Below are 17,265 nucleotides of genomic sequence, written 5' to 3' on the forward strand. Positions count from 1 at the left end.
CCTTGAACTCCTGGGCTCAAGCCTTGGCCTCCAGAAGTGCTAGGATTACAGGTGGGCCACCAAGCCGCACCCAGATTTCTTTTTTGGAGTGGGAAAACAAGTTCTCAAATACACTGTGGTGATGGTTGCCCAACTCTGTGAATATACTACAAACCACTGAATGAACACTTCAAATGAGTGAATTATATGGCACGTGACTATGTCCTACTACGTAAGTAGACAGGCTTCTTCTGTTTGTCCTGCCACGTCCTTTGGGGTCTCTGAGAGATGGAGGGCGCTCCATGTGAAGCTAGGCCAGTTGAGATCAGATCCAATCCTGTTTCTATTTCCTAGCGGTTAACTCCTTCAACACCAACATGGGGATGATAATCCCTACTTGGAAATGTTGTTGTGATTTGTAAAAAGACACATTAGGGTTAATAATGTACAGTGTGTGATACAGAGTAGAGTTTCTGAAACACTACGCATACAGCATATAGCAATGCATATGTGTATACATGCATGCAAACTTCGGGCTTTTGGGGAGGTTCTGAAAGGACAGGATCTGGAGGGCTGGTCGTGACCCTGGTGTCGGCCCTGGGCCCCCTTGTCTCTCAGGGTCTAGGGCAGGGCCGTAGCAGAGCATCCTGCTAACCCTGGAGCCAAAGAAAAGTCCTGGAGCCTCGGGCCCAGAGCAACAAGGCGGTGTGGTAAGGGCGAGGCGAGGCCGCCCTACCGGCGGGGCGGGGGGTGTTGCTAGGTAACTGCAAGGGGCCGGGGACTCAGCGGCTCCGGGAACCCAGCCCGACCTGCCGCAGCGCGCTAGAGCCGCCCCAGCTCCCTACAGGGCCGGACAGGGAGGACAACACGGCCCCGGGCGCGGCTCTGCGGGGCTGTGATGTAGTGTGTGCAGCCCCGCCCGCGCCGCCCACCGCTCGCAGGCCGGGCCCCGCTGGCGACTGCAAGTCCCATCAGGCTCCGCGACGCCTTCATCGCCTGGCAGTTGCCGGGAAGGGAGGGAGTGGAACGAAACCGGCTGAAGGCGGCTGGGACCGTTCAACCTGCGGCGGGGTTGTCAACAGGCAGGACCGGATCGCCAGCACTGGTGGCTGCAACTTTGCAGAGCACCAGCTTCCCGAACTAAACACGCCCGCTTTCCATGCGGGCTCCTTTGGGGAGCTGTGGCCTGGCCGGCTGCGCGGGGCCGGGGACTTGTCGCTGAGGGAGCCCCCGGCCCCCGCGCTGCCCGGGCGTGGAGAGGTCGCGGACTGGGACCCGGAGGATGCCGCGGTGGCCAGGATCTGGGCTGCAGCCTGGAGGCGGTGGCCGATGAGGGCGGTGTGCGGGTGAGTGCGGGACCGAGGGGCTCTTGCAGTTTGTGGACAACCGGTGCGGCCTAGCTCCCGCTGTCCTCTGGGATTCCTCCCTGGGAAGACGTGTGGTTTAGACCTGGGGTAGGAGGATCGCCCTTTCAAAGCTTTCAGCGGGCTGGAGCCTTCCTGGAACACTGGGAGAAGTCCCAGGACCCCGATGCACAATTTCTGCGAGTCGGAGTAGAGGAAGAAGACAGCTTCATCAAAGGATAGTTTTTCTATTCTCCAATTTCAAAAGCCCTTGTTAACGATGGGCACACAAGTACACAGAGGAAAGTAAAAGTCATTGGAAATCGAGCAGTGGGCAGGGGGAAGGAGGGGTAGGGCAAAACTCACCTTACTGGTGCAATGAACACTATTCGGGTGACAGAAACTCAAGCCTATCAAGCCATGTCTAAAAAAAATCTGTACCCACAGGATATTTTGAATTTAAAAAATTAAAAAAAGTGCTTGTTAATAAAGAAAAGCAATCAGGGTAACAGCGACGTGTGCTTGCCACTGACAGGCACTTTGATAATGGAGGACCCTGAGTCATGGTTGAGGCTCCAGGAGATTTAATCATTGGAATGTTAAAACCCTGATTAACTATGGTTTCTTGTGGGGATCTCCTGGGTATGCTAGTACTGAGATTTCCCCCACAAGTGCCTTATTTGGATTGAAAATATACAAATAACTTTTTATGATCTCTTTCTCTAATGATACTGGTTGCCTTCATAGGCTATTTATGCTTTTCATAAAATAATCAGCATGGAAATCATTGCCTTGAGTTCTGGCCTCTTCTCTGAGTTGCTTTTTGGATTTTACTTGACTGCTTAATACAGCGATGTATTTAGAACACAACCCTGACTCGCTTTGGACAAGATGCATGGCCGACCTTAAAGTATTGCTTTCCCTTTTTGTTTTAGCCTTGATAAAATGAAATGCTTTGAGGAAGGCGAGGATCCAGAAGTCATCTGGAGGATCCTGACCTGGTGACTTTGGGGTATGGAGGACTTTGCATTTGTTATGTACTATTTAAACATTTTTTTCCTACTTTATGTTTTGAAAAGTTGAAAATATAGTATCATTATCCACATACCCACTCCTTAAATTCAACCACTGTTAATTTGGCCATATTTGCTTTAGCCATATGTGCATGGGTTGCCTGCTGTGTGTCTTTTCTTTTGCTTATACCATTCAACAAGTTGCAGACATCATGATAACTTACTCCCAGATATATCAGCAGGTAGCTCCTACATATCTACAAAATATCATTCTCCTACATAATTAGTGTGGTATTAGTAAACCTAAGAAAATTAACAATAAATAGTTAATCTCTAATATTCCAGTCCATATTCAAATTTGTGTTTATTTTTTAACATGTATTTACAAAGGTAGAGTTAATCTACTTAAATTTGGGGTGCAAGCTAAATACTCTGGTAGTGTTCTTGAACTATCTGTGGTAAAGGATCAGTTTTTAAAATTTTTACTCTTTGACAGAGTCATACTTTTGTAAAATACTATACAAGAATCATTAAAAAAGAAATTAAAACAGACAATGTGAGTTCAATTTTTTTATTAAATTCAACAGACATAAAATTACTATCAACTTATGAACATTTCTAAACACTTAATTTCCATTTTCTATACTGATTGGATAGCATAAAGCTCACAGATCAATTCCTGCTTGCCTACTACACTTTGAGAAGCACTGCTCCACGATAATACAATAGAACAATTGTGCACATTATAGTGAAATTCACTATATTTCACACCACCTCATCTGTGTTCTGCCATTCTTGATCCTACCCTTTTATCCCCTTCAAATATTTGGTTAGTTATTTCAACTCTACCTTGGTTTCCTTTTGAGGTAACTGCCAAATCTGTGCCCCCGGATCCTCATTGCTAACATTTACATTAGCAACACTTGCAGCACTATGAAAGGCTTCATGTGGGCTTTGCTAGGATGACATTAAACTGGATAATCTTGTAAACTACCGCCCCCGTCCTCCCAAGTGTCACAAAAATGAACAAGAGGAAATAAAATCCAAAGAGAACTTACTGCAGAAAATCAGCAAACAACTGTTTATACAAATCTCCCTGGGAGACTACCTCCCTCTCCCTAGAAAACAACCAGGAAACAGAAGGAAACCTGTAAGTCTACACTCCACACAGAATTGAGTGTACTCAAACAAGCATTTGAAGGTTTAAAAACACTTTGGATTAGAAATTTTAAAACTAAGAATGGAAATGATGAAAAAGAGAGAAATGAAAAAAATTAATGAAATGCAGGGAAGAAATGGAAGAAAAGACAAATTATAAGTCAACAAAGATGAGATAGTCAAGGGAGAATAGGTTCAAATAAAAACTTAATAAAGGGAAATGAAGAAAGGTATGAAAACAACCAAGAGAATTGAAAATGACATAAAAAGGTAAATGAGTCAGAGAAAGTATTGGGAATGGAAGACAGGCAAAGAAGACATAATGTTCATATTATCAGAGTTCCTGAAGAAGAAAAAGCAATGGAACAGAATTACTATTTAAAAATATAATCTAGCAAAAAATTCCAGAAATGGAAAAAAACCTAAATCTACTAACTGAAAGGACTTACTGGGTACCTGGAAAAATTAACCCATAATTATCAACTCTGAGATATGTCTTAGTAAAACTGTTAGATTTAAGAGATAAAATCATCAAGTCTTCCAGTCAAAAAGAACACATAACGTAAAAAGGCAAAGGCAAACTTACAAAAAGCATCAGACATTGCAAAACTGACATACAAAGCAAGGCAACAATGGAGGTGTATCTTTTTTAAAACTCAAGGAAAGTGTGAACTATGGATTTTATAGCCAATTGAGATATCCTTCAAATAGCAAAGCTGTAGAAAAAAAGTTTTCAACATACAAGAACTTGGGTAATTTCTGTATCCACCAGCCATTTCTGAGGAATATATTAGAGGGTGAGCTTCATCCAAACAATTGATGATGGGAAAGTTTCAGCAAAAGGATTAAGAAGGTGAGGACCAGTGTAGAAGACTAATGTCTAACTGTTGCATATTGTAAGAAAGTACAATATTGCAACTAAAAAGATGGGAGGAGAAAAGAGGATAATGTGTTGGTAATAGGTGGGTTTTAAAGAATACTGAGGGGGAAAAAATGCTGACAAACCAGATAGTAAAAGGTTAAATAAGACAGTGGAATAACTAAGGGTATTGTGAAAATTTAAGTGTGGAAGTAATCAGTAGAACAAAAATAGAAATACCAATCCCTGCTCTCTAACTTCTAAAAAATAAATGAGAAAGTAATATACATCTTATAATAAGGTAATATAACAATATGCATAAGTAGAAAATTTGAGACCAAGTACATTAGTTTCAGTTTGGCTTATAAAAACAAAAACTTTGAGGAGACAAGAGACATATCTAAAATAAAGTGATTCAGAGAAGCTAAACATAAACTATTGGACAAAAGCATATCACATAAATGGAAACAAAAATTGAGCAGGAGTAGCAATTGTGATATCAAAAAAATAGAACTCAATCCCCAAAGCATTAAATGTGACAAAGGACACTGTGAAATTTTTATCTTATGGAGGTATATGTACATAAAATTTGCTCCCTGGTTATGGAGACTATATGGCTTATTCACAAAAACTGATTAAGTATTAGGTCACAAAGGGCACAACAGTAACATTCATGAAATAGAAATATTACAACTAACACTCTTGTTAGTAATACAATGTCATAAACCTAGGATTTACTAACAAAAATAAAAGTCAGAAAGGTCCGTCACTTGGAAATTTTAAAACTTCTAAATAACTTCTAGGCAAAGGGAGAAATACATGCTGAAATTACAGAATTTTTAAGAAATAATGATATTGAAAACACTACATATCAGAATATAAGGGATGTCTTTGAATCATTGATTAGAGGAAGTCAGTGCACAAAAAACATCTATTAATAAAAGTGAAGGCCGGGCACGGTGGCTCACGCCTGTAATCCTAGCACTCTGGGAGGCCGAGGTGGGCGGATCGTTTGAGCTCAGGAGTTCGAGACCAGCCTGAGCAAGAGCGAGACCCCATCTCTACTAAAAATAGAAAGAAATTATATGGACAGCTAAAAAATATATATATATAGAAAAAATTAGCCGGGCATGGTGGTGCATGCCTGTAGTCCCAGCTACTCGGGAGGCTGAGACAGGAGGATCGCTTGAGCCCAGGAGTTTGAGGTTGCTGTGAGCTAGGCTGACGCCACGGCACTCACTCTAGCCTGGGCAACAGAGTGAGACTCTGTCTCAAAAAAAAAAAAAAAAAAAAAAAAGTGAAGATAAGTGAGTTAAATTTCCAGTTTAGAAAACAAAAAGAACAAAGTAAATGAAAAAAAAAATAGGAAGGAAATAAAATAAAAGCAGAAATTAATGAAGAGAAGAATAGGAAAACAATATCTAGTTGATAAAAATATTTGCTTTTTGAAACAACAAAAGAGATAAAATATTAACTAACTTGATAAAGAAGAAATGAGAGGCTGGGCATGGTGGCTGACACCTGTAATCCTTGCACTTTGGGAGGTTGAGGAGGGAGGATCACTTGAGGCCAGGAGTTTGAGACCAGTCTGAGCAAGAGCGAGACCTCGTCTCTACTAAAAATAGAAAAAAATTAGCTGGGCATGGTGGCGAGTGCCTGTAGTCCCAGCTACTTGGAAGGCTGAGGCAGGAGGATTGCTTGAGCCTAGGAGCTTGAGGTTGCAGTGAGCTATGATGACACCACTATACTCTAGCCCAGGTGACAGAGTGTGACCCTGTCTCAAAAAAAAAAAGGAAATACATATAGCTTAGTTGTAAAACTAGTATCTTATTTAATAGAGAACCAACATAGACATTTTCTACTAAGATCAGGAACAAGGCAAACATGCCTACTATCTCCACTACTTTGCAGCATTTTCCCACAGGTGATAGCCATACAGTTTGACAAGAGAAAATAAGAGAAAGCACAACCTATAAAATGAGGGAGAAATCATTATTAAAACAAATTTTAAAAATCATAAGAGAGTACTTTGTTGCACTTTTGTCAAGGGTTGGCCAACTACAGCCCATAGACTGGCTGGCTGTTTTTGTAAGTAAAGTTATACAGCCATGCCCATTTATTTACATATTGTCTGTGGCTGCTTTTGGACTACAATGGCAAGTTGAGTACCAAAGAGAGAGGTCATCTGGCCTATAACCTAAAATATTTACTATGTGGCCCATTAAGGAAAGGTTTGCTGATCCCTGCTCTACACAAATAAATTATGTATAATTAGAACATAATGTGATAGAGTTGAGTTATCCCCGCTGTACTGAAATAAATTTGAAAACCTAAGTGAAATGGATAATTTCCTAAGGAAAACCAGATTACTGAAATTAAGCACATTAGAGTTAGATAACTTAAATAGACAATTTCCATAGAAAAACAGAGGAAGTTATTTAAGGAACTATCCCAACAAATCTCCAAGTCCATATGGTTTCACAGAATTCTACCAAACATTCAAAGACTAGATAGTCCCAATGCTCCAGAACCTTGAAAGAAGAAAAACTTCTTAATTATTTTTATGAAGCAAATGTGACACTGATATTTAAACTGGGTAATGACAGTATAGAGACAGAAAACTTGACACCAGTATCACTCAAAAGAAAATATTATCAGAAAATCCAACACCATAGTAAGAAGGTACTACACCATTACCAAGTCGAATTTATTCTAGGAATGGAAGGTTGGTTCAATATGAGGACACCTAATAATATATGCCATATTAATACATCTAAGACATGACTTATTTGATTATTTCCAGAGATACAGGGAAAGTCTTACCAAAGTCAATACCAATTCATGATAAAAACACTCAGGAAATAGAAATTGGAGGGATACTATTTGAACATGATAAAATACAGATAGCTTAGTTGTAAAACTAGTACCGTATTTAACAGAGAACCAACACAGGCACTTTCGACTAAGATCTGGAGCAAGGCAAACATGCCTACTAGCTCCACTACTTTGCAACATTTTCCTACAGGTGATAGCCAGGCAGTTTGACAAGAGAAATTAATTAGAGGTGTAAGAGTAAGTCAAGATAAAAGAAAAAACTCCCTCTAATTGCAGATGATGGCATAGAGTACCTGGAAAATCCCAGAAAAATCAGTGCTAAAACTGACTCAAACAAAAAAAGAATTCAGTGAAATATTAATAAATGGTATAAGGGAAAGGTCGTGGGTTTTTTTTTTATATGCATATATTCTCATGTTGATTCAGCACCCTTTAGGACTATCCTGCATTGATCCTTGAAAATCAATTGACCATATATGTGAGGATCTAGTTCTGAACTTGATATTCTGTTCAATTGTTATCATTATATGAATAATCACTGTCTTGATTACTGCAGTGATATTGTAGACCTTACAATCAGGAAGTGTAAGTCCTCCGACTTTGACCATCCTTTTCAAGAAAATTTTGGCTATTCTAGGTCCTTTGTGTTTCTATATAAATTTGAGAATCAGCTGGTCATTGTTCACCTACATGCTGCTGGGATTTTGATAAGGATTGCTTTCAATCTAGAGATAACTGGAAGTGAGGGAGCATAATTAACATCTTAAGAACATTGAGTCTGTCAGTCTCTGAACATGTATACATCTCCTAAATAGGTCTTCTTTAATTTCTCTCCGCAGTGCTTTCTAGTTGTCAGTATACAGGTCTTACGCTTATTTCATTAAATTTATCGCTGCGATTTCATGTTTTTTGACAATATTTTAAATCACAGTGATTTTTTTAACTTACAATTGTTCTTTGCCATAATATAGAAATAGGAACTTTTTTATTATTTCTCTTTTGTCCTGAAACCTTGCTAATTCACTTACTATTTCCAATCGTTTTTTTTAATTTTTTTTTAGATTCCTTAGGAATCCCTATGCAGGCAATCATGTTGTTTGTGACATTTTTACTTCTTCTGTTCCACCTTTAAACTTTTATTCCTTTTTCTTCCTTTATTAAACCAGTTAGAACATCCAATGCAATGCTGCATAGAAGCAGCAGGAGTGAAGATACTTGTCTTGTTCACAGTCACAGGGGGAAGCATTCAGTCTTTCAATCATTAAGTATAAAGTCAGCTATAATTTTTTTGTAGATTTTCTTTATCAGATTGAGAGAATTCTCTTCTTTTATAGTTTGCTGAAGTTTTTCATAAGTGGATATTGAATTTTGTGAAATACTTTTTCTGTATCTATTGAGATATAACTTTTTCCCTTCATTCTGTTAATATGGTGAATTACATTGATTTTTAACCAATCAACTGGTTTTTTTGTTTTCGTTTTTTTTTTTTTTTTTTTTTTTGAAACAATCCTCAGTCTGTTCCCCGGGCTGAAGGGGCACTGGCGTCATCAGAGCTCACTGCAATCTCAAACTTCTGGGCTTAAACAATCCTCCTGCCTCACCTGCCTGAGTAGCAGGGACTACAGGCCCTCGCCACCACACCTGGCTAATTTTTCCGTTGTTTTGTAGAGATGGGATCTTGCTCTGTTGCCCAGGAGGGTATTGAACTCCTGGCCTCAAGTGATCCTTCCACCTCAGTCTCCCAAAGTGCTAGGATTAGAGGTGTGAGCCACCATCTGGCCTCTGCCTTAGATTTGTGACAGAATGCACAAGTGAAATCACCCGGACTTAAGTTTTCTTCTTGAGAGGTTTTTTAAAATTACCAATTCAATTTCTTTAGCAATTATAGAGTTGTACAGATTTTGTATTTCTCGTTGTATCAGTTTTGGTAAAAGTAGTTTTTTTCAAGAATTTGTGCATTTTTTCTTAAGTTGTCAAATTTATTGGCATAAAGCCTATTATAATATTTCCTTACTATCTTTCATCCCGTTGAATTTCTTGTGATGTCTCCTTTTTTATACCTGATAATTGTAATTTGTCTCTTCTCTATTTTTTCTTTATCAGTTTGTCTTAATTTTATTAATCTTTTCAAAGAATTGATGTTTTGCTTTAAATAACTTGATTTATTATTTTTATGATTTATCTTTTTTTTTACTATTATTAGTTCTTTTCTTCTAGTCACTTTCTAAGTTGCTTCCTCCCCCTCCCCCGACCTCTTAAAGTGTACACTAAGATCACTGATTTTAAACTTTACTTCCTTTCTAATATAATCATTTTAGGCTTTAAATTTCTCCCTAGGCATTGTGTTAGTTACATCTCAAAAATTTTGATATGTTGTATTTTCATTATCATTCAGTGTAAAATATTTTAAAATTTCTCTGGGGTTTTTTCTTTGACCCATGGGTTACTTAGAGGTCTGTTGTTTAATATTCAAAATATTTGGGCTTTATTTTTTAAAAATATTTTATTGTTAGACTCATTTCCAGTTTCATTCTGCTGTGGTCAAAGAACATACTCTATATGATTTCAATGTTTTGAAATTTGAGATATATTTTATGGCCCAGCATGTAGTCTATCTTGGTGAACATTCCATGTGTACTTGAATGTGGACTCTTCAGTTGTTGGGTTAGTGTCTCTAAACATCAGGTAGGTCAAGTTGGCTGATAGTACTGCTCAAACGTTTCATATCCATGATGATTTTATTTTGTCTTTTTGTTCTGTCAGTTGGTGAAAGAGTGATTAAAATCTCCAGCTATAATTTGCACTTGTCTACTTCTCCTTTCAGTCCTGTCACTTTTTGCTTTTGCTGTGTCTTGCAGATCCATGCCCTGTGTACGTACATTCCAAGAGGAATTACCTCCTAAGCATTTCTCTCCTTTTTTCTCCTGTTAGTGCACTGCCTTCTCAATGTTTCCTTGTCCCACAAATTCCAGCCTTCTCAGCTGCTTCGGAAGCCTCTTACTCTCTACTTGGGCTCTATCTTCTGCAGTCCAGAGAGCACCCGTGGGCAGAAAACAGAGGAAAAGTTGAGTTCACTTCACTTGTTCCCCTTCTTTAAAGGATTATGGCCCATGCTTTCTGTCATCCAATGCCTGAAAACGTTTGCTTCATATATTTTGTTCAGAATTTGAATTGTTGATGGTTAAAGAGAAAATACAAAACCAGTCACTCCTTCATAGCTAAATGTGGAAGTTCAAAACACTCAGATTTTTTAAAAGAAAGAGTTCTTTTAGTCTTTCTTGCTTAATCCATAAGTATTTAATATAAATCTAGTGTAAAGAACATATAAAAATGTTGAGCTTGGTATAAAAGAAACTCTCTGGATCATTCATTTTAAACACGGGGAGATCTCCCTCTAAAAGAAATAGTACTCATCTTGATCCAGGAAATGAGTAAGATTTTGTATTAAGAGAATAGGTGGGGAGTGGTGGTTCAGGCCTGTAATCCTAGCACTTTGGGAGACCAAGGCAGGAGGATCACTTGAGGTGAGGAGTTCAAGACCAGCCTGGGCAACATAAAAAACCTATCTGTACAAGAAAAATAAAATAAAAAATTACTCAGGCATGGTGGCATGCACCTGTAGTCCCAGCTACTTAGGAGACTGAGGCAGGAGGATTGCTTCAGCCCAGGAGGTTGATTTTGCAGTGTGAGCTGTGCTTGTACCATTGCACTCCAGCCTGGGTGACAGTGTGAGATCCTGTCTCTAAAAAACAAACAAATGAAAAAAGCCTGTCAAAATTTTTCTTGATCTTGGGGCATTTGATGTTTAAATTAGTATAAGAATTAATGATTATTATTCTGGCACTTCATATCTGTTATTGATTCTTAATGTTATAAAATTAGGAGTTCCAATCTATCTCCCCTTTTTTCTCTCTAAAAAAATGTTTTCTCATTTCATTAATTAGGAGATATTAACTTTATATCATTACAAAAGCTTTTTTATGAAATGCCTAATTTCAGTTAAATTTTATTTTTGTCTTGATGTTTTCCCTCTAGCTGGAGGATCTGTTATTAGATGACAAGTATAACACCAAAATAACAGATTTCAGCCTCAGCAACGAATGTACTTTGGGCACTCAACTGGAAACCTTTGCGGCACTGCTCCACACACAGCCCCCGAGCTCTTCCAGGTGCAAGAGATGTCATGGCCCTGAGGTTGATGTGTGGAGCCTCGGGGTGATCCTCTCTCTGCTGGTCATTGGCACCCTTCCCTTTGGTAAGGCAAACCTTAAGGTGTAGGAAACAGTTGCATCAATGTACTATACAAAACTAAAAGGAGTTTCATAAAATTACATGGGTTTATATTTTTAACATTATATCAGTTTAGGGGTTTCAGTAATTTTTTTGTTGTTTTTAACCTAAAACTTGACTCACTACTTTTCTTTCCTTGCTCCCTCCCCAAAGGAACTGTAAGCAAACATAATAAAAGAGAAATACACCATCCCATTCTATATGTCAGCAGAGTGTAAAAAACTTCAGAAACATTTTCTAGTGGTAAATCCACGTAAATGAACTGCTCTGCAGGTTATCACATTAGTGGAAAGAAGAAATAACTTTGGAAAGTTTTTAGAATATTTTTAGAACTTAGCTTGGTTTGTGTGGCCTACTGAACTTGCTTAGGACTTCTTTTTAAGTTTTTTTTTTTTTTTCTTATTTCAGCATATTACGGGAGTACAAATGTTCAGGCTACATACATTGCCCTTGCCACCCGAGTCATAGCTTCAAGCATGTCTGTCCCCCAGACAGTGTACATTGCACCCGTTAGATGTGTATACACCCAGCCCTACCTCCCCCCATCCACTCAACACCTGATGAATCTTACCACTATATGTGTACCTAAGTGTTGATCAGTCAATACCAACTTGGTGGTGAGGACATGTGGTGCTTGTCCCTCCATTCTTGTGATACTTCACCCAGTAGAATGGGCTCCAGCTCTATCCAGGACAATACAAGAGGCGCTAGATCACCACTGCCCTCTGTGGCTTAGCAGAAAGCTCCATCGTATACATACATCACACTTCACTAATCCACTCTTGTATTGATGATCACTTGGGCCGTTTCCACATCCCTGAAATTGTGTTACACATGGATCCCCACAATAAATACTCACCAATGTAAAATCATCCAAAAGCTAAAGGTCAAAGGCCAGATACCACAATGGCTCAAAAGAGGAAACAGCAACAAAGTTCAACTCAACAGGGTGAACAGAAATCTGCCCCACTTATCAATTCTCTCAAATGTGAATGGCTTAAACTTCCCACGAAAGAGACATAGGCTGGCCAAATGGATAAACATACACAAGCCAAGTATCTTCTGTCTTCAGGAAACACATCTAACCCACAAGGATGCATTCAGACTCAAGCTGAAGGGATGGAAAACAATATTTCACAATATTTCAACCAAATGGAAGCCAAAGCCAAAAGAAAGCTGCGGTGGCAGTTCTGATTTCAGATAACTTAGTCTTCAAATCAACAAAAGTAATGAAAGACAAAGATGGGTGTATACACATCTAATGGGTGCAGTGTGCACTGTCTGGGGGACAGACATGCCTAAAGCTCTGACTTGGGTGGCAAAGGCAATGTATGTAGCCTGAACATAGTGAACTTATCTTTGACAAAGTTACCAAGAATATACAGTGGGGAAAGGACAGTCTCTTCAATAAATCGTGCTGGGAAAACTGGATGTCCTTATGCAGAAATATGAAACTAAACACTAATCTCTTGCCACATACAAAAATCAAATAAAAATGGATTAAAGACTTAAATATAAGACCTGAAACTATGAAACTACTAAAAGAAAACATTGGGGAAATGCTTCAAGGCATTGGTCTTGGCAAGGATTTCTTGAGTAAGATCCCCTAAGCACAGGCAACCAAAGTAAAATTGGACAAATGGGATCACATCAAGCTAAAAAGCTTCTGTAGAGCAAAGGAAACAATCAAGAAAGTGAACAGACAACCCACAGAATGTCAGAAAATATTTGCAAACTACCCTTCTGACAAGGGATTAATAACTAGAATATATAAGGAGCTCCAAAAACTCAATAGGAAAAAATAAAAAAATCTGATTAAAATATAGCCAAAGAATCTGAATAGACATTTCTCAAAAGAGACATACAAATGGCCAATATGTTATGAAAACATGCTGAATATCATTAGTCATCAGAGAAACACAAATCAAAACTACAATTAGATATCATCTCACTCCAGTTAAAATGGCTTTTATCAAAAAGACAGGCAGTAACAAATGCCGATGAGGATGTGGAGAAAGGGAAACCCTTGTATGCTCTTTTCGGGAATGCAAATTAATGCAACCACTATGGAGAGCAGTATGGAAGGTCCTCATAAAACTGAAAATAGAACTACCGTATGACCCAGCAATCTCACTGCTGGGTAAATATCCAAAGGAGAGGAAATCAGTATGCTGAAAAGATTATCTGTATTCTCATGTTTATTGGGGCACTATTCACCACAGCCAAGATTTGGGATCAACCTAAGTGTCCATCAACAGATGAATGGATAAAGAAATTGTGGTACATATACACAACGGAATATTACATAGCCAAAAGAAGGAATGAAATCCTGCGATTTGTAACAATATGAATAGAACTGGAGTATGTTATGTTAAGTGAAATAAGGCAAGCACAGAAAGACAAATCTCCCATGTTCTCATTCATATGTGGGAGCTAAATATTAAAAACAATTGATCTCAAGGACACAGAGAATAGAAAGACGGTTCCAGAGGCTGGGAAGGGTAGCAGGGAGTGGGGAATAAAAAGTGGGTATGGTTAATGTGTGCAAAAAGGTAGCTAGACAATTAGATTTGATAGCACAACAAAATTACTGTTAACAACAAGTTAGATATGCTTTAAAATAACTAAAGGAGTGGAATTGGTAAGTTCCTAACACAAAGAAATGATAAAACATCTTAATCCTGAGGTGAAGGATACCCCAATTACCCTGATTTGATTAATTCACATTGTATGCCTGTATCAAAACATCACACGTACCCTATAAAGATATACAATTATTATGTACCCATAATTAAAAAGAAAATATATATATTAAAAAAAACAATTATAAAAACTACACCAGAGTTGTTGTACCAAGACTAATCACACAAATCCTTTTTCTTACATTAATCAAAGCCTTGCAAATACTGATTTTTGTCTTTTGTTTAACAGAGAACAAAGCCAGGAGCCTGGCTGGTAAGAAATTCTTGCCCTTTTTGCCAGCTGGCCAGGTTTTTGGATTTTCACTACTGTAGCTTTTCAGAAGAAACAGAGTGGCTTTAAACTGTAGGGAGCAAGGCCCTTTCCCCCATAAGTTTCTCTGAAAAATCAGATATGAGGTAGATTCATTCATTGGAGAAAAAGGCATTTAAATTAATTTTTAACATGTATACACAGGAGCCTTTAGAATGAAACTTAATTCCTCAATGAAGTACAGAGGGTTTTTTTGTTTGTTTTCTCTTTTGTTTTTGTTTTTTAAGAATGGGGGTTTAGAAGTAGCAAAACAGGTTTGCAAGAGAGAAGAGAGGCTAGCCAAGGTGGTCTTGTTATGCAAGTAAAGCCTCACAGTTAGTAGCCCTCACAGAGAATAGGTAATAAATTTTTTTTAAGTCCTTTAAAGGTGCCAGATTCTCACTTATTCTTTCCTAGATTGGGTAAATAAAGTCCTGGCTGTATTAATGGAGATCCTCTATAAATGTAAATTTTCTCCCACAGATGAGAGCTTTGTAGCATTATTTCTGTGCCAGCCACCTCAGAGTATGTCAAAGAAATATATTTCAGGGTAAAATACTATAATTTTTCTAACTGGCTGATGTATTGCAACTGTGGGAGGTTTAGTCAATTCTAGAGGCCTCATTTTCCATAATTTAGACCTTCTGTCAGTTTTGACCAAGAGTTGGCCAAATCCAATGTAAGACAGAGTAAAACCAAAAACAGAAGAAATTACTACATAATTAATACATTGTTGAGATCTTTAAGTATAAACAGAAGTTACAGCCGCTAACAATAAACCTTACCTTCAGCTAGAAAAGTCTAAAAGGAAATCTCAGATCAGCTCCTTACCTAGAGATGGGGCCCAAGCTGAACCTACTCTCTATCACCACGGAAGCAGGGAAACTCGCCTTCCTGTTTGGAAGCGAGCAAAACTCCTTAGAGGGGTTTTCCAGCAAAATAAACCTTAATATCAAGCCAAAAAGTTGAGAAGATTGAGGAAACTCAGGAGAGAGCTGTATTTTGGCCTTGCCAGAAACAAAAACAAATGATCTCTTGGAGTGAATCTCTAGCTGCTGCTACCTTAGCCCTGATGGGAGAAATCACTGTAAGTCAAAAGGGGCTCTACTCCAAGGTATCCACTCATGTAGTTGCCATGTGGTTGTCAACCCAAAATAAGTGACTGGGGCATACTCTGAAGAAAAATATATGTACTGAAGACATTAGAGATATCAGAAGAGGCTGCTTTGGACTAGGCTCAAACCCAGGCTTTGGTTCCCCAGGCCCACTCTCCACTGTGAGGATTAGTACTTCAGTGCATCCTGTCAATGGAAAAAAAGACAAACTCTGGAAGATAATTGAAGGAGGTTTATTCTGAGCCAAATTTGACAACCATGACCTGGAGCCACACCCAAGAAGCCTTGAGCAAGTGGACTTGCTGTGGCTGAGTTACGGTTTGGTTTTATACATTTCGGGGAGACAGGAATTACAGGGAAAGTCACAAATCAATACATGGAAGGCCTACATTGGTTTGGCCCAAAAAGGTGGGACATCTCAAAGCAGGGACTTACAAGTCATAGGTGGGTTTCGGGATGCTTTAGTTGACAATTGGCTGAAAGAGTTAGGCTTTGTCCAAAAGACCAGGAATCTGCAGAAAGGAATGCTTGAATTAAGATAAGGGTCTTCTATCTTTCATGTGATGCTATACCAGATTCACTTTGGGAAATAAACGTCATAACAACCTGTTTACTGAGATTTATCATTTGTAGGCATGACTCACCAGGCTCCCTTAGAAAGGATTTTTGTTTTTTGCGGGAAGCAAAGAAAAAGATCAGAGTTCAGTCCTCATAACCCATTTCTTCCTTTCATGTGTATTACACATGTTCTGAAACTTTGGAGAGCAGAAATTGTATTTTGGGCAGAGTAAGAAAAAATAGGACCAATATAATATATGAAAGATTTAGAGAAAATGATTAATCCATGGATTTGAAAATAATGAATTAGTTTGCCACAATATGTGTATGTGTCTGTGTGTATTATAGCAAGTTCCATAAGTGCTTGTGCAGCTTTTATAACTCAGAATTCTGTTACTAACCAAATAAATATCATTTGGAAGTTTAATGATTTATAGTTTTACTATACTTAATTAGTTTTGTAAAGTTTAAATAACAAATCATTAGTTTGACTTTTTGTGTCAGCCCATGAGCGAAGACAGCAAAGGTTAACATAAACAATAACAACTAAAATATTCAAAATTTACAAGATTGAAATAAGTATAAAGTTAAGTTCTACTTCTGAGTTGATGAAAGAAGAAAGCTTAGTTTGTGGGAAAATTATGAAGACAGAGGAGATTTTGAGAGTAAAAATCCCTAGAAAATAAACAAAATTCCTGGGAGAATTTCAGACTTTCAAAGGCTAGGAAATTGGTGGGTTCAAGCCAAGATCTCCAGAAGATCAAAGGAACCAGGTAATATCTGGGTTGCAGAGAGAAAGAATAGAAAATTGACTGAGGTCTATCTCTGACAGGCTGAGCAGGTGGAGTCTGAAGGAGGATCTAGAAGGCCCAGGGGGTGGAGGGATCTGCAGAGCAGGGTGGTGGGGGAGGGACTGTGGTTCAGCCTCCTCCCCACATCATCAACCCCACCCTCAGGAGCCCTGTGTGATGAGGGGCCACAGCTCTGTGATGCAGGCCTGGGCCCTAGTCAAAAGGCCCAAAGGCAACGCCCAGGGCTCAGTTGCTTTAGGGCGACAGTGCGATTCAGAAGATGGAGAATCATCCATTTCCTCTGAATAGCGATAGTGCCACATGGCTAAACCC

The 17,265-nt window shown here is 38.7% G+C and overlaps 1 protein-coding gene across 1 annotated transcript; it reads left to right on the plus strand.

The window, feature by feature from the left end:
• Positions 1–501: 501 nt before the first annotated feature.
• On the plus strand, positions 502–2,328 carry LOC138385935 (uncharacterized). Its single transcript, XM_069472110.1, has 3 exons — positions 502–613; positions 740–1,325; positions 2,258–2,328. The coding sequence occupies exons 1-3, from the start codon at positions 502–504 to the stop codon at positions 2,325–2,327; spliced, it is 768 nt and encodes a 255-aa protein (XP_069328211.1). The 3' UTR covers position 2,328.
• The last annotated feature ends 14,937 nt before the right edge of the window (positions 2,329–17,265 follow it).

The sequence above is a fragment of the Eulemur rufifrons genome, chromosome 7 (genome assembly GCF_041146395.1).
Source record: "Eulemur rufifrons isolate Redbay chromosome 7, OSU_ERuf_1, whole genome shotgun sequence".
NCBI lineage: Eukaryota > Metazoa > Chordata > Mammalia > Primates > Lemuridae > Eulemur > Eulemur rufifrons.

Coding starts and splice junctions, on each gene's coding strand:
- LOC138385935 (XM_069472110.1), top strand. CDS start 502: ATGCAAACTTCGGGCTTTTGGGGAGGTTCTGAAAGGACAGGATCTGGA. Junction 614..739: donor TCAGGGTCTAGGGCAGGGCC/GTAGCAGAGCAT, acceptor GGGTGTTGCTAG/GTAACTGCAAGGGGCCGGGG. Junction 1,326..2,257: donor CCGATGAGGGCGGTGTGCGG/GTGAGTGCGGGA, acceptor TTTTTGTTTTAG/CCTTGATAAAATGAAATGCT.